Source organism: Sipha flava, unplaced genomic scaffold, assembly GCF_003268045.1.
Source record: "Sipha flava isolate LNK unplaced genomic scaffold, YSA_version1 276_pilon_pilon, whole genome shotgun sequence".
Classification (NCBI taxonomy): Eukaryota; Metazoa; Arthropoda; class Insecta; order Hemiptera; family Aphididae; genus Sipha; species Sipha flava.
Window position 1 is genome coordinate 279640 of NW_020272941.1, and position 17470 is coordinate 297109.

At 37.0% G+C, this 17470-nt stretch overlaps 1 protein-coding gene across 2 annotated transcripts in view; it reads left to right on the forward strand.

Annotated features, from left to right (window-relative positions):
- The window catches only part of LOC112685431 (zinc finger protein 235-like), a 76270-nt gene that overhangs the window by 21349 nt on the left and 37451 nt on the right, over window positions 1–17470 (forward strand). For both annotated transcript variants that reach the window (XM_025557308.1, XM_025557309.1), the window contains exons 2-4: window positions 6865–7006; window positions 7363–7518; window positions 16946–17251. In XM_025557308.1, the coding sequence (XP_025413093.1) occupies window positions 6865–7006; window positions 7363–7518; window positions 16946–17251 (604 nt within the window). The remainder of the gene's footprint in view (window positions 1–6864; window positions 7007–7362; window positions 7519–16945; window positions 17252–17470) is intronic.

Genomic DNA, 17470 nt, shown 5'->3' on the forward strand with positions numbered 1-17470 from the left:
TTTAATCAAATACTAATCTTTCAAGGCGCATACGGTTTTATCGTATTAACTTCGGTCACTGAAAACGCGTTACTACGAGTTGTAACCAACGACGGGCGGACGTGATATCGAACAAATTTTCGGTGTGAATCCGCTGGATTTCAAATGAAATCAACGGTGTTATTAACCGCACGTCATGGCGTTATTGACGGGATACCCGTGCGACGCGGTATCAGTGTTCGCAACGCATACACAACGCGTTAGTCGAGGTCTCCTCTCGCGGATGATGTTTCGGCCATCCGCCTCGTGTACACGATATTACGCTCGTCCGTGGGCACTCGGCGAACGGAGAACAGTGGACGTCCGTCGTATGTTAATTACTGACCGCCGCCGTCGGTAAATTGAAATTGTCTGGACCGCCGCTGTTATTATTTACCATTATAACACCCAGCAGCTACTTGCTCGCTCGCATTTATGTATATTACACGTGTGAGCGATCGGGCGCGCGTGAGAGCCCGTTCTTCAATCCACTGAACTCGTTTAAATTGCTCACAAATTGCCCTCCAGATAGAGAGCTGTGCGCAATTTCGTCTCCTCGTCTCTCGTGTGTACAACGCATTATAATATCTGTATACACAGTTGGAGATACGACGTGTGTTTCACATATTTTCCATTTCTTCTCCTATCCCCACCCGCCCGCCCCGCATTATACCCATATTAACGGTGCGCACGTATACTCTCTCTCGAACGCACGCGCACAAGATAATAATATACGCATCGGATATATAATAACCGTCCCTTCCACCCGACGCTCTCGTTGTGGTCCATGTTCCGGTAATGAAAAGGTAGTTTATTATGAAATTGGTTTTTTTTTCTTAAATATTTTTTTTTTAATATTTTCATTTCAGCCCGCCGCGTCTCGGAAAATAATCGGTTTGAGGAAAAAATAATAAACGTAATACTCGCGCACACACACACACACACACACACACACATACACACATACACACACGTTTCCCTCGAACACGAACAACACCGAGAAACGAGCGTCACGTACGAAAAAAATAAACGCTGCCATAGGTAGGACATTGTCAGAATAATTTTCTTACGATTTTACCGACTGCGTTACGCATATTGTGAATAGTACGTATTTGTTGGATGCGCAGCAAATCGATCACCTATTTCACCGTTATCAATGATTCTCGATGTCACGTGAAAACCGGTCGAAATCTTTCTATCGGAATGACGTTAAGCTATTTTAACGTACGATTTATGAAATTACGAGTATTTTCCCGAGTTCATTAAAACACGGGTAAATCGATGTATAATGTAAATAGGTACATAGATATATAGGAATACAGTTACTAGTGTAAAATACAATACTTTCCGAAAGGTACTTTAAACTTTTTTTTCTAAAAACGTCATCTCAAGCTTCGAGTTTTTCTAAGATAATCGTTACCACACTTATCTTTAATGTGTATAAAATATATTCTAAGTACTGTTATCTATTCGAGTTGAACCGTGTGTAGATCAAGTGTCGATAAAAATGAATTTGTCTTATGGTATTATAACAATGCTGATTCATATTCGTTGCAATCAACTGTTTACGTTTATATTTCGAACCGATTGAATATATAAAAATCACAATGTTTTCTTATATTTTTCTTCATATTTCTTGTAATCACTAGTTTACCGCAAATGTAGGTAGTACTTATACTTATACTTGTACTTTATACTTGTAATAAACAAATGGCTATCGGAGCGCCGATGTTTAAATTGTTTCATCCGTATGTGTAACAACTTCTTCGTAAACATGTTATTCTAAAGTACATTAACCTATACACAGGTACTTACGGTTAATTGAGTAGCAGTAAATTGTAAATAATCGTATATCATACGTCATTGTTTGAGTTGCATTTTTTAGGGTGCATATTGCTGTAATTGACAGTTAAACGTGATGTTATTTTATTGTCACGGTGCTCGAATCACTCGTATACCAAATCGACACTGTATAATAACGTGTATAGTTGTAGTCGTAGCGCAGTCGCGGTGGTTACGGTTCCGAACGAGAACGGGGGTACGAAGCGAGATCGCGATTGTAGATCTTATTGTTACCCAGACGTCCGACGGGTCACGCGCTTCCGTCAAATAGCGCGTAACCGCATACTAAAAGCGATTTTAATAAGAGCCGCGGGTTGTTCACCACGACGAGTTACGTGTGGGTCGGAAGAACGGAATCGAATGCAAATTGTGTGTACGTTCGTCAAAAAACAAATAATAAAAGCGTGGAAAAAAAAGAAAAAAAAAAGGAAATAATAATAGTAATAGGTAAATAAAAACGATTGGCGGCGGCTAAGTATCGTTCAATTTCATGAGCACGTGGAGAAGTGTTTATTTGCGCGCGCGCTACGTTACGTACGTTTATATATTTATAGCAGTGACCGACGAAATGTTTTGCGGTTGAATAAGGTGCGAAATAATAACTCCGAAGACGTACATGGAGAAATAAAAAAAAAACTATCCGGCAAAATCGGAAATTGCAGGATGTATTCTACGTTACAAAAGCGTTTAACCATTAGTGTAAACATCGTAGAGATACGTGCGTGAAATCACTATAAATCTTCGTGGGGAAAAAACCACACAGATTGTGCTCGCATAGTTATTATTTTTAAACAATGATTGACTGGGGTGTAAGAAAAAAAAATAAATAGATAAATAAATAAACTTCGGAGATTTCGACGACCGTAACTGTGAAGGTCCCGCAATCGGTTTTGCCTGTTTTCAAAATGGACGTATGAACGTACAGATTTAAACGGCAGTGAATAATTATTTCTACGGTTGGATATTTCAAGCTAGATTATTGTTTTCTTTAAACAACAGAAAAAAAAATGTACATTTTATTAATTGAAATTGTCATTATGAACTGGTTGATATTATTCTTGCTACGCTTACATACACGTTTCCCGATCGCATAAAAAGTTTTTGGTTAGTTTAAAAATTAATTAATTATTTTTATCATCTAAAAAAACGTACACACCTGAGTAGTTATTTAAACACGCCATTGTTAACATTGACAATAATCAAAAATTGGTTTTTTATACTAATCACTTGTTAGATTTTTGTTTTAGATTTATAATATTCAAACTCTAAATACTCCCAATTAATAGTAAGTTGTGAGAAGGAAATACATTTTAAAATACGAAAATTGATTTTTTAGAAGTAGAAACTATATACATAGTTTTATACTAGTATAAGTTTTGAACAAGCAATTAACTATATTATTTTTAAATACGTATTTTATTCTATTTTATTGTGTTCGTCTTGTTATAGTTAATGAAAATTACTTACGTTGCGTACTGAGAATTAACACTTATCATTCATATTAGTATTTCCCTTTTTGGATGTATATTTTATCTAATACAATTTATTGATGATGGATTTATCCGAAAAGGGTAATATTATATTTCGATCCATGAAACCATTAAATTATAACTACCTTTAATATTCATTATTATGAATACACTTGGATGACACTTTAAAGAATTTTAATATTTATAGTGTAAAATCTTACATAGATTGCATTTACTGCGTGTGGAATTTAAGAAAATTTGAGCACCCGATGTTTACCCCGAAGCACCCCGATATAAAATCATTCATGCGTACATTACTTTTTGCGTTTTCATAGAGTTAGGTATGGAGAGTGCAGTTTGGAGTTTGAGGGAGACTCTAGAAGTCGCTTCTCACAATGATTAATGGTCGCTGTTATTAGTTGTATAATATACGGGTTTACATATATTTTAATACTTAAGTTTTTCTTTTTTTTGTCACTGCATTGTTCTCAATAATAATTGGAACATCGTAATACAATGTGTTTTTCATTCTTTTTTTTTCGGTCACTGCATATATGTGCGGGTACTTTTTTAATTCGATCAAAAATCAAGTGTATGTAAATGTATACACAACGTACATGTCGTTAAATTATCTTTCCCGATTACCCGGGAAGTTAAATTTACTTTTTAGCGCATGCATGATTTGGATGATCGTAATGAAAAAGTTGAAATAACATTTTCATACACGCGAACGAGTAATTAAAAAATATACATACTATTTTACACATTCACGTAATCATGCGCGATTATCATATCGTTTTGTACGGAGAAAAAAAATACATCAAAAAATATCAATTATGACCGGCCACTTAACTCTAAAGCACTCGCACGCACGCACGAATAATATATTTACTGGTTTGATTAACATGGAAAAAAGGAAACACGCGAATGATTTTGATGCGCCGCAGGTTGTTAAAAGGTTACAGTAAACGGTGTGTTTTGAATACGTTTAACCGAAATGAAAACAGCGTTCACCGTCCGAGTTTGCTTTGATCTCTTCGTTCGATCCGCTAAACCGCACAACGTGGATCTCGTTGTCGTTGTTGATCCTCGACCAGTTCGTGGCCGGGTCAACTGTGCGGTGTTGTTGTTCGCGCTCGCCGATCAGAAATCTGCAGGTACGTAGCGCCTCCCCGTGGGCGCGACCCGTGGACACCGGTGTCGACGAAGACCTTTTGACCGAGTTAACGGTCACGTTCCCAGAGAGCATCGTAAAACACAATGACCACGACGGTGGTGTATATACGACGTATCATGCGCACGTAACGTCATAACTGAGGAGTACTTACACACAGCGTGTAGGTACATCGCATGCACGCACAATAACAGAAATAATAGTTATGGAAAAACGAGTGCGGCTGAGAAGGGTGCCCGTCGGATAGGTCATGCGGCGAGCGAACATCAATATTATCCGTTCGGAGCCGGTTCGTGCATATTTATTTCTCTATTGACCAGTCAAACCGTATTATGTGTATTAGAAAAAAAGATTTGTGTGCACGCCGTGTGTCACCGCCGTCGCAGCCGCCGTCACCATCAGTTAACCGGCCAAGTTTTTTCATTCTATTTTTTTCTCTCCTACAGACTTTCACGTACTCGTATGCGTGCGCACGGTAACGATTATACGGTGATGAACAAATATAATAGTTGATTATTGGGAGATGAAAACATAAAGAAAAATATTAGCCTCGGGGAGGCGAATACGGTCAAACGAAAACCATCTTTGATAAAAAACGCACATTGTGCATCGATCTGGACGTGGCGAGAAACAATGAAAATATCGAACCGATTAATCTACCACGTACCAAGTCTGAATGGTTCCGCGTAAAAATCATAAATTTGTAGGATGTAACTAATTTTTATCAATAATTATTCTTTCTATGATCATAAAATTTTCGGAGCGTACGATATAGCAATCGTTTGCCTTTACTTTTAAATAATTATCGTACACAACTTTCAAAGATTAACATATTCTTTTACGAACATGACAATAATGTTCTTGTAGTCTGATAAATAAAAATAAAATAAGAACATAAAAAACTATTGTTTTTATATTTTTTCAGAGTTTAATATCTAAATATACCATAAATACGAGTATATGCTACAATATCAAAAATGTTCACATAAAATCTTTCTAGTACGTTTTTATAGACATTGAGGATCATTCTATGTTCTGATTTTGATTGAATCTGTTAAAATTGTTTTCGAATTATCTAAATATTTATACTCGTATGTATTTTAACAAGAAAAGGGTTATCAACGATTACATAGCTCCCGTTTCTTCCAGCCCAAATTATGAGGTGTCACGTTACCCGATATTTAAATGTAAACTTAGTTCAAACTTCATTCGTTAACTTTTATTAATATTCTATAAGTTTAGACTTATTAAACGTACTATGTTCAAAAAAACTTTAAGTTTAACTGTACACTACAGTTCAGTTCTATAAATTATCCTTTCAATACCTATCTAGATAAAAATCACGATTCACGCCGTATAATATATAAGCGCTGATTATTCGTTTATCTGTACATGTATAATATGCTTCCACCATCGAGTTGGTGTGAACTTTAATTTTTTTTTCTTTTTTGTAATTTGTTAAGATATTGTTCAATACAAAAAAAAAAAAAAAAAACTGATGTAAAAAAAAGATATTACCTACATATTCAAGATATTTAACCCCGCGTTGCTTTAAGCCGTGACTACATATTTGTCGCTTGTCCGTTATCTGTATACTTAACTAGACTCGAGTATATGCACAGGCATACCTACACGGAATGAATACGATCGGTAAGCATATCGTTTCATCAAATAGCCACAGTAAATTATTAGTCAGTCAATTAAAAAACCAATCGTCGGTTAAATTATTCATTCCGTTTATCTTTTAAAAGGAATTATTCGCTATCATAATAGCATACAGCGTGTACGACGGAAAACGTTTTTAGAATGATAATTACGATAAAAATAAAATAATTAATTTCCGAATACGAAGCGTACTTGGTCCGCAAGCTACCGATACTCAACACGAGTTTTATCGTATAAATGCAGTTATACTGTTTTGTAATCCGTAACCCACATGATCTCATAACAACTCGTGAAAATTGTTTTGAAAAATCGCCAAGAAAATTGTATAAAACATTCAAAACTAATCGTAAACTTACCGAATGGATCATTTGAATTGCCCATTGTAAAATTATATCGAACGACGAACTGATTTCTTTTTGGTTACTGTACTCGGTTAGTCGGTTTTAATTCGTATTCTTTTGAACGTACGAGCACGCAGGTGATGACGAGAAGGCAAAAAAGGTTTCTTCGAACCACCTACGTATGGATATATATATTTATTTATTTATTTTTTTTTTTTTTTGTAATTCGTATCATTATATTCTTCTTGTTCGAGTGAATAAATTCGATTAGACCTGCAGAGCTTCTTGCAGTGCATTTACAATCTATGAATATATACGTTTTTTTTTTTTCATACACGTGTTTTGATTGTTTCAGATAAGGCACAGATTCGGTTGCTACGACCAGGTGACCGAGGTGAACAGACTCAGAGTGCGTTATTGTAATTGGGTCCGGTTTTTGAAAATCACGCAGCACCATTCCGAACAACATGTCAACGTATTGGGAACCAAAATAAAAGGTACGACGCGCATCAACAACCGGTTCGATATACGCGCGCGCGCACACACGTATATACGTTTTTATTTCCTAACCGAAATACGTTTAAATTATTATTATTTATTTTTATTCACGACGATTACGCGATTATTCGGGTATCTTGCCGAACCTGTTCGGGGTTTAACACTGTGTGTGGACCTCTCGTGTGGACGCTGCCGCGCGCGTTCGCGCACATGTGAACCACCGGAGACCCCGTACGTTAATCTCCGCGCGTTTCGTTACGTTTTTTTATTTTTGTTTTTTATATATACACATATTATTATTTATTTCACGTCCGGTACACCGTGCATTATGTGTTTTGTTTGCCCCCGCACGCAGGCGAACCCATGTACGAAGTGATCAAAAACATACCCGCGAACACGGAGCTGATCGTGCACTATCTGCCGGAGCGGCCCGAAGAGATATTCTTCATGCCCGCGGTGCACTACCTGAGGAACACGCTGTACAGGCGCACCATGGACACGATTCTCGAAGGTGAGTGTGTAGCGGCCCCCGCGAGATATTCCTCCCCCCTACCCCGTACGAGTATCCTTATCGATCGAATTCTCGCGGCACATCTCCCGGGACACGGTCGGGGCCGAAGTACGGTCGCGATGGCCGATAACGCGGCATCGCCGACACGTGTTTCGCACGGCGGTGCCTTGAGACGCTTACGGGCCGGGAACCGTTGCAATTTCGCGACCGATCTCGTCGATTAGCATCACAGCCGACGGTATTCGTGATCTCCGATCGTTGCCGCGGACCGGCGTCGTGTACGGTTTTACGCCCGACGTTTACGTGTACATTAACGGCGTTGTCACACAGGCACTACGTTGTTCTGCGGGTACGTTATTTTTGTCGTCGAGAGCTATTCACATCGAATCGTATGTGTTTCTGTTGAAAAAAACACGGATGTAACCCCCCCCCCCCCCCCCAGTGATCCTCATCGTTTTCTCGTTCGTGTTACTTTTAGCCAATAGAATGAAACACCGTGTCACTCTAACACAAAATTAATAAATAATCTTAACCGTGTATTTTGGAATAATTTTTGAAAAAACAAAAAAAAAAAAACACAGTACATAGAAAAATAATGAGTACACCGATAATTTATTTGAGTTGCAGGGTTCGATAAACATTGACAGTTAAAAGTTTAAGCTTGTAAATTAAAAAAAATAATAATAATGATTCGTATGAAAACTGATGAGGAATTGGGCCCGGATGGTTTTTACAAAGTTGAGGAATTCGAGGGCTGATGATGGAAATATCGAGTATCATATTGTCTTCTAGAGTTGTAGTGCTATAACACTACATATATAGCGACTGTGAAATAACTGACTAACGACCCTGGCTAAATCAATAAGATAATTGATAATACAGTGATTTTGCAAATCAAAATACTGCATACCGTATTTATCAGATCTAAATAATATAAAGACACAAACTTAAAGGGTATGATTTTTTTAGACAGATGTGGCAGTAATATGATTTTATTAAAATTAATTATTTTTTTCTTTTTTTCTTGGAGATTTCGTGTCACCCCGGTTGAGAACCACTGGTGTAACCGAAAACAAATATCGATTTATACCGTACTTAATGCTGAAATAAAATACGCAAATCATTCATTTTTGTTAATTTATCGAACGTTTGTGTATTAATTCTAAGACAATTATACACGTATAGTACACAAATCTTAGTACTTGTTCGTTTTACAATCTCGTTAAAGCGATCAACACCGCAACATCGCTTAACGCGTATTATAAAAATACAAGGGTGATTTCGTTTCATTGGGGTTCTAAGGGTTTTACGAGTACCTGAGGCATTTTTATGACCGTTCAGTTGGATCTTCGGTCGAGAGCGCGCAATGAGATCGTAACGAGTTTTACGGATGTCGGTAGAAGATCTAAAAAACCAGCGGTATACCGACCGTCGCGTTACGTTTTCAGATACGATCTCGTTATGGGAATCGTCGATTTTCGAATTCGACGTCGTCGTCGACATTGTATAATAATAATATATGTGTAGTACACGCGGGCGCGTGATAATACATTTACGAAACGGTCGCCCGACCCGGCGTCAGACCGATCTAGATAAAATCGTTGTCGGGCCCGGTGAATCCGTACCGTACGCACACGCACAGGCGCTGTATATGCAGAACAAGTGCTACTGTAATAACGTGATGGCGGTGGTAGGTAAAACGTGTACCGCGGACGACGTCCACCAATAGTCCGTTGTGCCGTGGCCCTGTAATTGAAGCCCGTGGATAATATGCAAATGGGAGACTAATTGAATCGCGATTCTGCGCGCGCGCACACAACGCGCATTATATTATACGCGCACATTGCATGTGGTCAAACAGAAGCCGGTGGTTAGGTATTATGATAATAATAATACGTGAATGAAATGAAAAACAACGACGACAATAATTACACCGCGGTATATAGTACATAATATACCCGGTAACAGTGATACGCGTTTTACGTGCACATAGGTATATATACCTGTATAACGTGTGTACGAGATTATTATTATTATTGTACGCTCACGAACGCACGCGCGAAACGTATGCACATCGATGGCGGCGGCGGATAAAACAATGGAATCGTCGGCGCCTTTGAGACCTGTTGGGGGGGGGGGGGTAGGGAGCCCCCGGAATGCCATATTTATCTTGAGCGGCCGCTGTACGTGTAGTATCATCGCCAAGGTGACGCGGCGGCGACGGCCAACAATTCGGTGCATTCCGCCGGTGTGACACGACTCTACCATTACTGCGGTGGTGCGCGTTCACGGCAGCGGTTCGATTGATACCGACTGCGTAGTGCATTTTTGCATTTATTCGTATTTAAACGCAATTGTTTTTAATGTTCATCCACAATGGTCGTAGTCGGCCGTGCCATTACCTCTGGCACCGCCGGAGACGTACGTATTTTCATCGCCGCGCGGCGTACGCGTCGCACTCCGGGATGATCGTTGATCGATCTCCCCGTCGCGATCGCATCGATCGGGGATTGTGCGGACTCTAAAAAGGAAAGCGGAGAAGCGTAACCAGTAGAGAATCGCTGTCAGCAAAAGAGAAGAGGGTTATATACGAGTACGAACCGGTCGAGGGTCGTCGAAGAGAGAACGGAACAGTGCACCCCGATCACATAACGCGATCTAACCGCTGGATACGAAAAATATTGTACTTTTTTCCATCGTACGCCCAGAGCTTTTACGTGAAACGTCTACTTCGTGCATTACGGTAGTCGCGTCGGGTTAACGTAAACCGTGTCAACGGTGCGTTTATCTCGTCGTTCCACTGTTTTCCGGCGCTCACCTGCAGGAATACTAAAAAATGCAGAAATATTAGAAATACATTAAGTACTATCGACAATCATATGCGACCGACGAGAGTAGCAGACGACTTGATATTTTTAATTCCTAGGTGACGGCGAATAACATGTGTATCCGTTCTGTGTAGAAAGTCATATATTATATTTTAATATGATACGTACCTGCGATTTCATGCGTCGGACGTGTTGATCCAATTAAAATAGGCGCGTAAAGTGGAAATTACAGTTCTTCATAAATATATATTCTACAGTAGCAGCAATAATAAATGGAATAACGTTTCACTCGGTACTACGCACACCAGTATTTCCGGACGATGATTCCCCCGGTCATAATTTAGCAGATACATTTTCAAAATTAAACATTAACCGTATATATATATATGTATTACTGTTATTCTATGTGTATAAAGTAAATCGTAAAAGATGATCAGCGAAACTCGCGCCGATTGTTTGCTTGATATATTAAACGTATCGGTTAAATGCGAAGAATAATTTGTGCGTTTGTAAAAAAACGAAATTAAACTATACAACAAACATGTTTATTAATATACCATAGTTAATGAGTACAAAATATACAAAATGTACTTTATGTTATTATGTTCGAGAAGACATTGTCAAAATCACCACATCCCAGGTCGATATACGTATTTCGATTGGACGCAATGTATGAGAATAGATATACTGAAAAAAGAACCCACTTGATTTTACATTCTACTTCCTGTGTAGCTCTCGCAGTGGCTATTGTGACGATCGTAAATCAAGTTAGATAGAAGTTTACGTATTATAAACACGCGGTGGACGATGGCGGCGGTGGCGAAGAAAAAACCGAAACGCACGCGCATTTTGGAGATCTATGGATGTCCGCGGCATGTCATCAGGCCATCAGAACATTTAATTTTTTTTCCTCGTGAAAAGAATTGGGTCCGGCAGTACCGCGCGTGTGCCACGGGACAAAAGAACGGCCGTCGAAAAAGTCAGAACGAGCTCTTTTCAATTTCAAAACGTGACGTCTGCAATAATGACCTACAAACCCGTGACTACGATGGTAGGAGTAGCAGCACACTTCGTCGAGCCAGCCATTGTCTCTGGGACAACACTAGGTACGCCTTAAGTTTACGATCAATCTCCAAATCTGAACACGAAGTGTTCAGTGCTTCGGATCTTTCCTTCGCCGTAGCCCCGTCGTCACACCCATGTCCAAAAGTCTCGGAATCTTATCGCGATCGTCCGACCAACGCTTTAAGCACACCGTCCGGCTGAGTCAGTCATCTCCTGCTCACTCCCGCTATTCCTCTCCGGTGTTCTTTCGCGCCTTCAACACCATTAATGCACAACACGTTCCCGCAACCAGAAGCCATTGATCAGTCATGTACAACGCACGCGACTATATATAATATCGGCTATTGTAAACACGAGTCAGCGATTTGTTCCTTATTTTTATATACGCGTATAACTATTTTTTTGCCTCACCTTCTCTTTCTCCCTATTTCTCTCTCTCTCTTTCTATTCTTCCGGAACCGAATCTAACAAGTGCACATTAGGTACGCACGAGCCACTCTTGTACGTCTGCATCGACAATGCACTTAAAATTTCCTCGCACATCCTTCATCTCCTGCTACGTGTTTTCCTTTACTGCTCGCCGATATAATAGTGAATGCAGTAGCCATCATAATCACGACTCGCCGATTGACCACCACGTCCTGCCTAATTACGTTCATCCGTCAATGTGATAAGTAAAAACCGGATTTTGCATAAAATGCATGATGCTATTTTCAATATTATATAAATGTAGTCAATGAGTGTCCACAAATCTTTAATTGATTGATTAAAAATCAAAATTTTAAACGGCATATTTTAGCATATTCTCACGTTAGTGCATGTTCTGCATATTTTTACATATTTTAACAAAATAACCGGACAAATATACACCTAACAATCCAAAAAGGTGTTGAGTAAAAAAAAACCGATTATACACGTATTATTATTGCACGAGTGTGTATTATCTCCACTTTATTTTGATAAAATATTTAGCAGTTAATTCGTAAACAGTGTCTATTGACACTACCTAGACTGTTCGAATGTACTCGAATATGATTTTATAAGATTACGTTCACGTGCATTGAATAAATAAAGACTATATGAAAAATTAAGTTACACAAAATGTCATTGGTCCTGATCCCTTATTATAAAATCATTGGAAAGTGGATAAGCTCAATTATAGTTGTTCGTAAAGCAACTCAACGGTTATCCGTGAGAACGGTGGCTACGTATTGTTTTCAAATTTTTTTTTACAAACATCGAAAGATAGGAAAATCTCAACTCTGTTTTAAGACCAATTACATTCCGGTCCCCGAACGATCCACGCACGCGTGTTCTGTTCCTGCCCGTGCATGCAAAAAACGTGTACTTAATGTATTATGTATGCGTTACTTAAATTAATTCCATGCAGACGAAATGACCTTGTATCACGTGCGTGTGAATAATAATAATGATGATGATAATAAATAAATAATGATAAAGACAATACTTATTATGTGTATATTACGTATATAGCACCGCGTTTAATATGCTACCAGTGCAAAACATATACAATGCGTCGGGGTTTAATATGTATTATTACTGTATGGTAATGCGGTATCGAATTTTGAAACCAGACCGGTGGTAGCCATCATCAGTGTCGTCCGTCCGCAGCCAGCCACTTAAACGACTCTCGACGCGCGTTGTTTAGGGCGCAAAATGAAAAAAAATAAAAGATTACGGGGGTGGTGGGGGGGGTTTGAAAAAACACGGAACACCGTCTTTATATATATACATATATATATGTGTGTAAAGAGAAAAATAAAAACGGTGACGGAGAGCGTTGAAGCTGCGGTACACCGATCGAAGACCAATATCGTTGTATAATAATGTGTGTACGGTTTGTCCATTGTTCTGCGGTGGCTATCGGTGATTGTGCGGCTTCGACGGCGACAATATATGTGTATACCCGTACCGTATACGCTACATATCAGCTTCGATACTCATTTCCAAACGGTAGCGGCACGTCCTTCTATTGTTCGGGGCCCGCCATCGCCCGGTCGCCCGGTCGTCGTCATCGTCGTCGTCGACGGGTATTGTCCTTTAGTCGCTGCGCACAAACGCACAGCGTTTCCACGACGGTGTCACGGACTTGATTTGCGTCCGTCTGTCCGTCGATCGATACGTCGAAGGTTTAAGAGGGACTTCGTCGCAACGAAAAAAAACCGCCGCGTTTATAATGCCTGAGCACGTGTATTTTATTCTGTACGTATTGCGCTACATAGGAAACAGTATTATGTACGCATTACAAACGGTTTTTTTGATTTTTTTTTTTTTGCTTTTTCCATAGCCCGTTGGTGCACAAATATACGTAATACGATAAGACCCTCGGCGTAGAAAACCGTGTCGTTGGCGTGCTATTTATCGGCAATCGTTAGCATCATACATAGTTGTAGACACTTGTATTATTCAAAATTGTGAAATAATAATACCGAAACGAAGGTGGAAATAAAAAAAAGAAATAAGATAATATGAATGTCGTCGGAACGACGAACACCCATCGCCATCACGTGAACATTTTGAATTTCGCCTGCCTACACGGGCAAAGGATAAAATACCATCAGAGGCGGATTTATCTTTTTTTACAGCTATAGGCACCAACAATTTGTCACCCCTATAATAGGCGAAGAAGTTAGATTACCTCTTCCAAAATACCTAATCTAAATATTAAATATATAAACGTATGTACCTACATCCATTTGAAATTTTAGACTATTTTTTTGCTTTTACTAATTAATCTACTTTGGGAAAATGTCAATGGATGTCCACTAAATTTCAATAAAAACAGCATAGGATTATAGTCGAATTAGTAATATAATGCGGCAGTGGGGGCATTTATTTTTTCCCGAAATTCTAACGATAACATATTAACATAATGCACCCCATTATTATACAATTGTTTTTCGTAAATATAAAGTAATTAATTTTCCAATTTTTCTCATACGTTTGATGTTTTTTAATAAAACACTACAGAATTTGCTGCCCTGGGCAGCTGCCTACAGTGCCTAATGAGAAATCCACCTCTGAATACCATTATATTACTGTGCTCAGGTGGTACCCGTTACAAATCTGTGCGTAGGTTTTATTGGTGCGCGCGTTGACAATGGGGTCGTGCACGATTTCGTCGATCGCCCCAGTAGTACTCTTACGAGAAATTTAATCATAAGAAAAATCATTATTATTTCATCACGTATTTTGAATGATGAACGTTCGGAGGCTTACAGACGGTTTCTGTTAATCTTGACAAGTGTCGTCAAAGATCTCGTATCAATATCATTTTTCTGCAGTGCTCGAAAGGATCTGATTATTATTTTTGTGACGATGTTACATTTATTTTGCACACAAGACATGTGGATGGTACCTACTGCTTCTTTCGGTTGTAGCTTGGAATACTAAAATTTTTCTTTGTAAACTTTCTAAATTTCGATTCTTTTAACAAAAAAATAAAATCTTGTTTCTAGTTAATTTCTATTTAATTTTTGTTTTACCAACATTAACAGAAAATACAATTTTAATTACTACTTATAATAGCATAGTATATGCTAACATTAATTTATCATTTACAATGTATCTCTTCACTAACTTTATTGAAATAAAATTATGTATAAATGAGAAATCTATGCTATTATAAAAATATTTGAAATTGTAGTCCTTTTTATGAAAATACTGAGAAAATCAAAAAGTTTTTTGCAGTTTATACCTTAAGTATTTAATTTTCTACTATAAATAAGAATAAAATATACCATATAATAAATGCTAATTAATAGAATACTAAAAAATAATATAACTTTTAAATATTTCTTGATCCGTTAAAATTTAAAAGCAGTTTGTAAGGAAATATAATTTATAGTAAATTTTACATTTAAATTTGTTCAGTTTTTATAACACAAAAATTCTCAATTCAATTTCAATATTTTAAAAATGCAACATATTTTCGTCAAATCCATCCAAAATGATTTATAAATCAATTAAAAAATTTTAGGTTCATTGAACTACACAATATATGCATACTACTTATGTAATTACAAGGCTGAGTATACATTCGAGATCATGATTTCATTAGTTATTCGGGGCTAATAAATAATAAATAACGAACATCACAGAATGCAGAACATAAAACTATTAAAGATAATAATATTATGTTTGAAAGTATAAGATCGATTAAGTTAGTATAATATCTAATTATTATGGTAAATATTTTAAATTAATAAAAATAAAAACTAATATGAAGAAGAAGAATATGTTATAATTATTAATTATTTTCGTCGTTTTCTCAAAAATAACTGTTATTATAATGTTTATAACTTGGTTTGGTATCCTCTTTGTTTATTATTGTTTATTAATTATACCAAAAATTGTTAATGAACGTAAATTAAAATATAAATAAATGCTTAGCACGGAGTATAATCATATTTGTATATTACGACCGGTTTTGAATTAAAAATTCATCGTCAGATATGTACAAAGTTAATAAAATCGCAATTAATAATAACATCTAAAAATTAAGTCGCGATTTTATTAAATTTATATATGTCTCATGATAAAGTTTTAATTCAAAACCGGTCGTACTATACAAATATGATAATACTTCATGCTAAGCATTTATTTATTTCTATACATAAACTATTTGTTTATTTATTTGTATATTAATTATTTATCATATAGGAATTATTTAAGCTTAACATTTATTTTTGCATACTTTATAATAATGATTACCTAAAATATTTACAAAATAATTATATTTGCGATTTTTTTCAATTTACTTATTCAACTCTTAATTTTTACATAAAATATTTTAATAATAATAAAAAAAAAATCTTAAATTTAACTATCTGAAACAGAATATTTTTAAAATTTAGAAAATATTGGGGCAAACAAATTAAATAGTAAATTAATTAATAGTTATCGATTTATAATTATTTATAATTTTAATGCACGAAGTAGAGAATACACATTTTGTGAAATAATCTCTGCTCTTTTTCTCAACGATATGTTAAACGCTTGTTATTTTATTTTATAAAGGTCAGATATGACTTGTAACCAATGGCGGTTTTTTAATTTTTTTTTTGGGGGTCCTTTTACATTATAAATAGGTATTATAAAACGTTGTAATTTCAAGTAAAAAAACTAGGAAATAGCTGTAACAAACATTCATATATACGGACATACGGTTGAAATTATCTGGTATAAGCCTATAAGCGTACATACAAGCATATATACATATACAAAATATAATATATTTCAACCTAAAGGCGTGACCTGGGGGGCCCAGACCCTCTTAACCTCCTTCTTAAAACCGCTACTGCTTGTAACTTACAGAAATAAGTAAAACTTCTCTACACAAATTGAAAAGTATATAAAATCAAATGTTGACACATTTAATATCGATTTTGTAGAACGATCAAAGTGACCACGCAATTGAACCACCAAGTCTTGAGAGAACATGCAAATTCATATAAGCGTTCCTATTTATCTTTTTGATCCTGATTTCATTATTGTTTTTCTTTTTCGCTTAGATTCACCGTTAGACCTGTCTATGTCACTATTATCCAGAGTATATGGAACATCTTCCGCTTCATCGGCATCTTCACCACCGAGTGGGCTGGACACTGATGAACGTAAATCATTGTCTGGCGAATCTTCATCAGCAAACTCGCTGTCCGGTGACATGACGTCGTTGGATCATCACGTGAACATGATCGTGTCCACTCCGGTGAAACCAAGACCATTCCGCGGCGAACGAACTCTTTTGCCGTGCGAGGTGTGCCGCAAAGCTTTTGATCGACCGTCGTTGCTCAAAAGGCACATGAGAACCCACACTGGTACGTTGAAAGTGATCGATGGAAATGTATTTGTTTTTTCCGCGTTAAATGTCTTTAACCGTATAACATTATAACATTTTAACGTAAAACACTACAATACATAGACAACAATAATTATTCTTCTGTTAAATGTCTCCATAAACATTTTATTCGAAAATGTATTTATGCTTTATTTAATTGTTTTGAAGAATTGCGATTACTTTTTAGTTTTGATTTAGT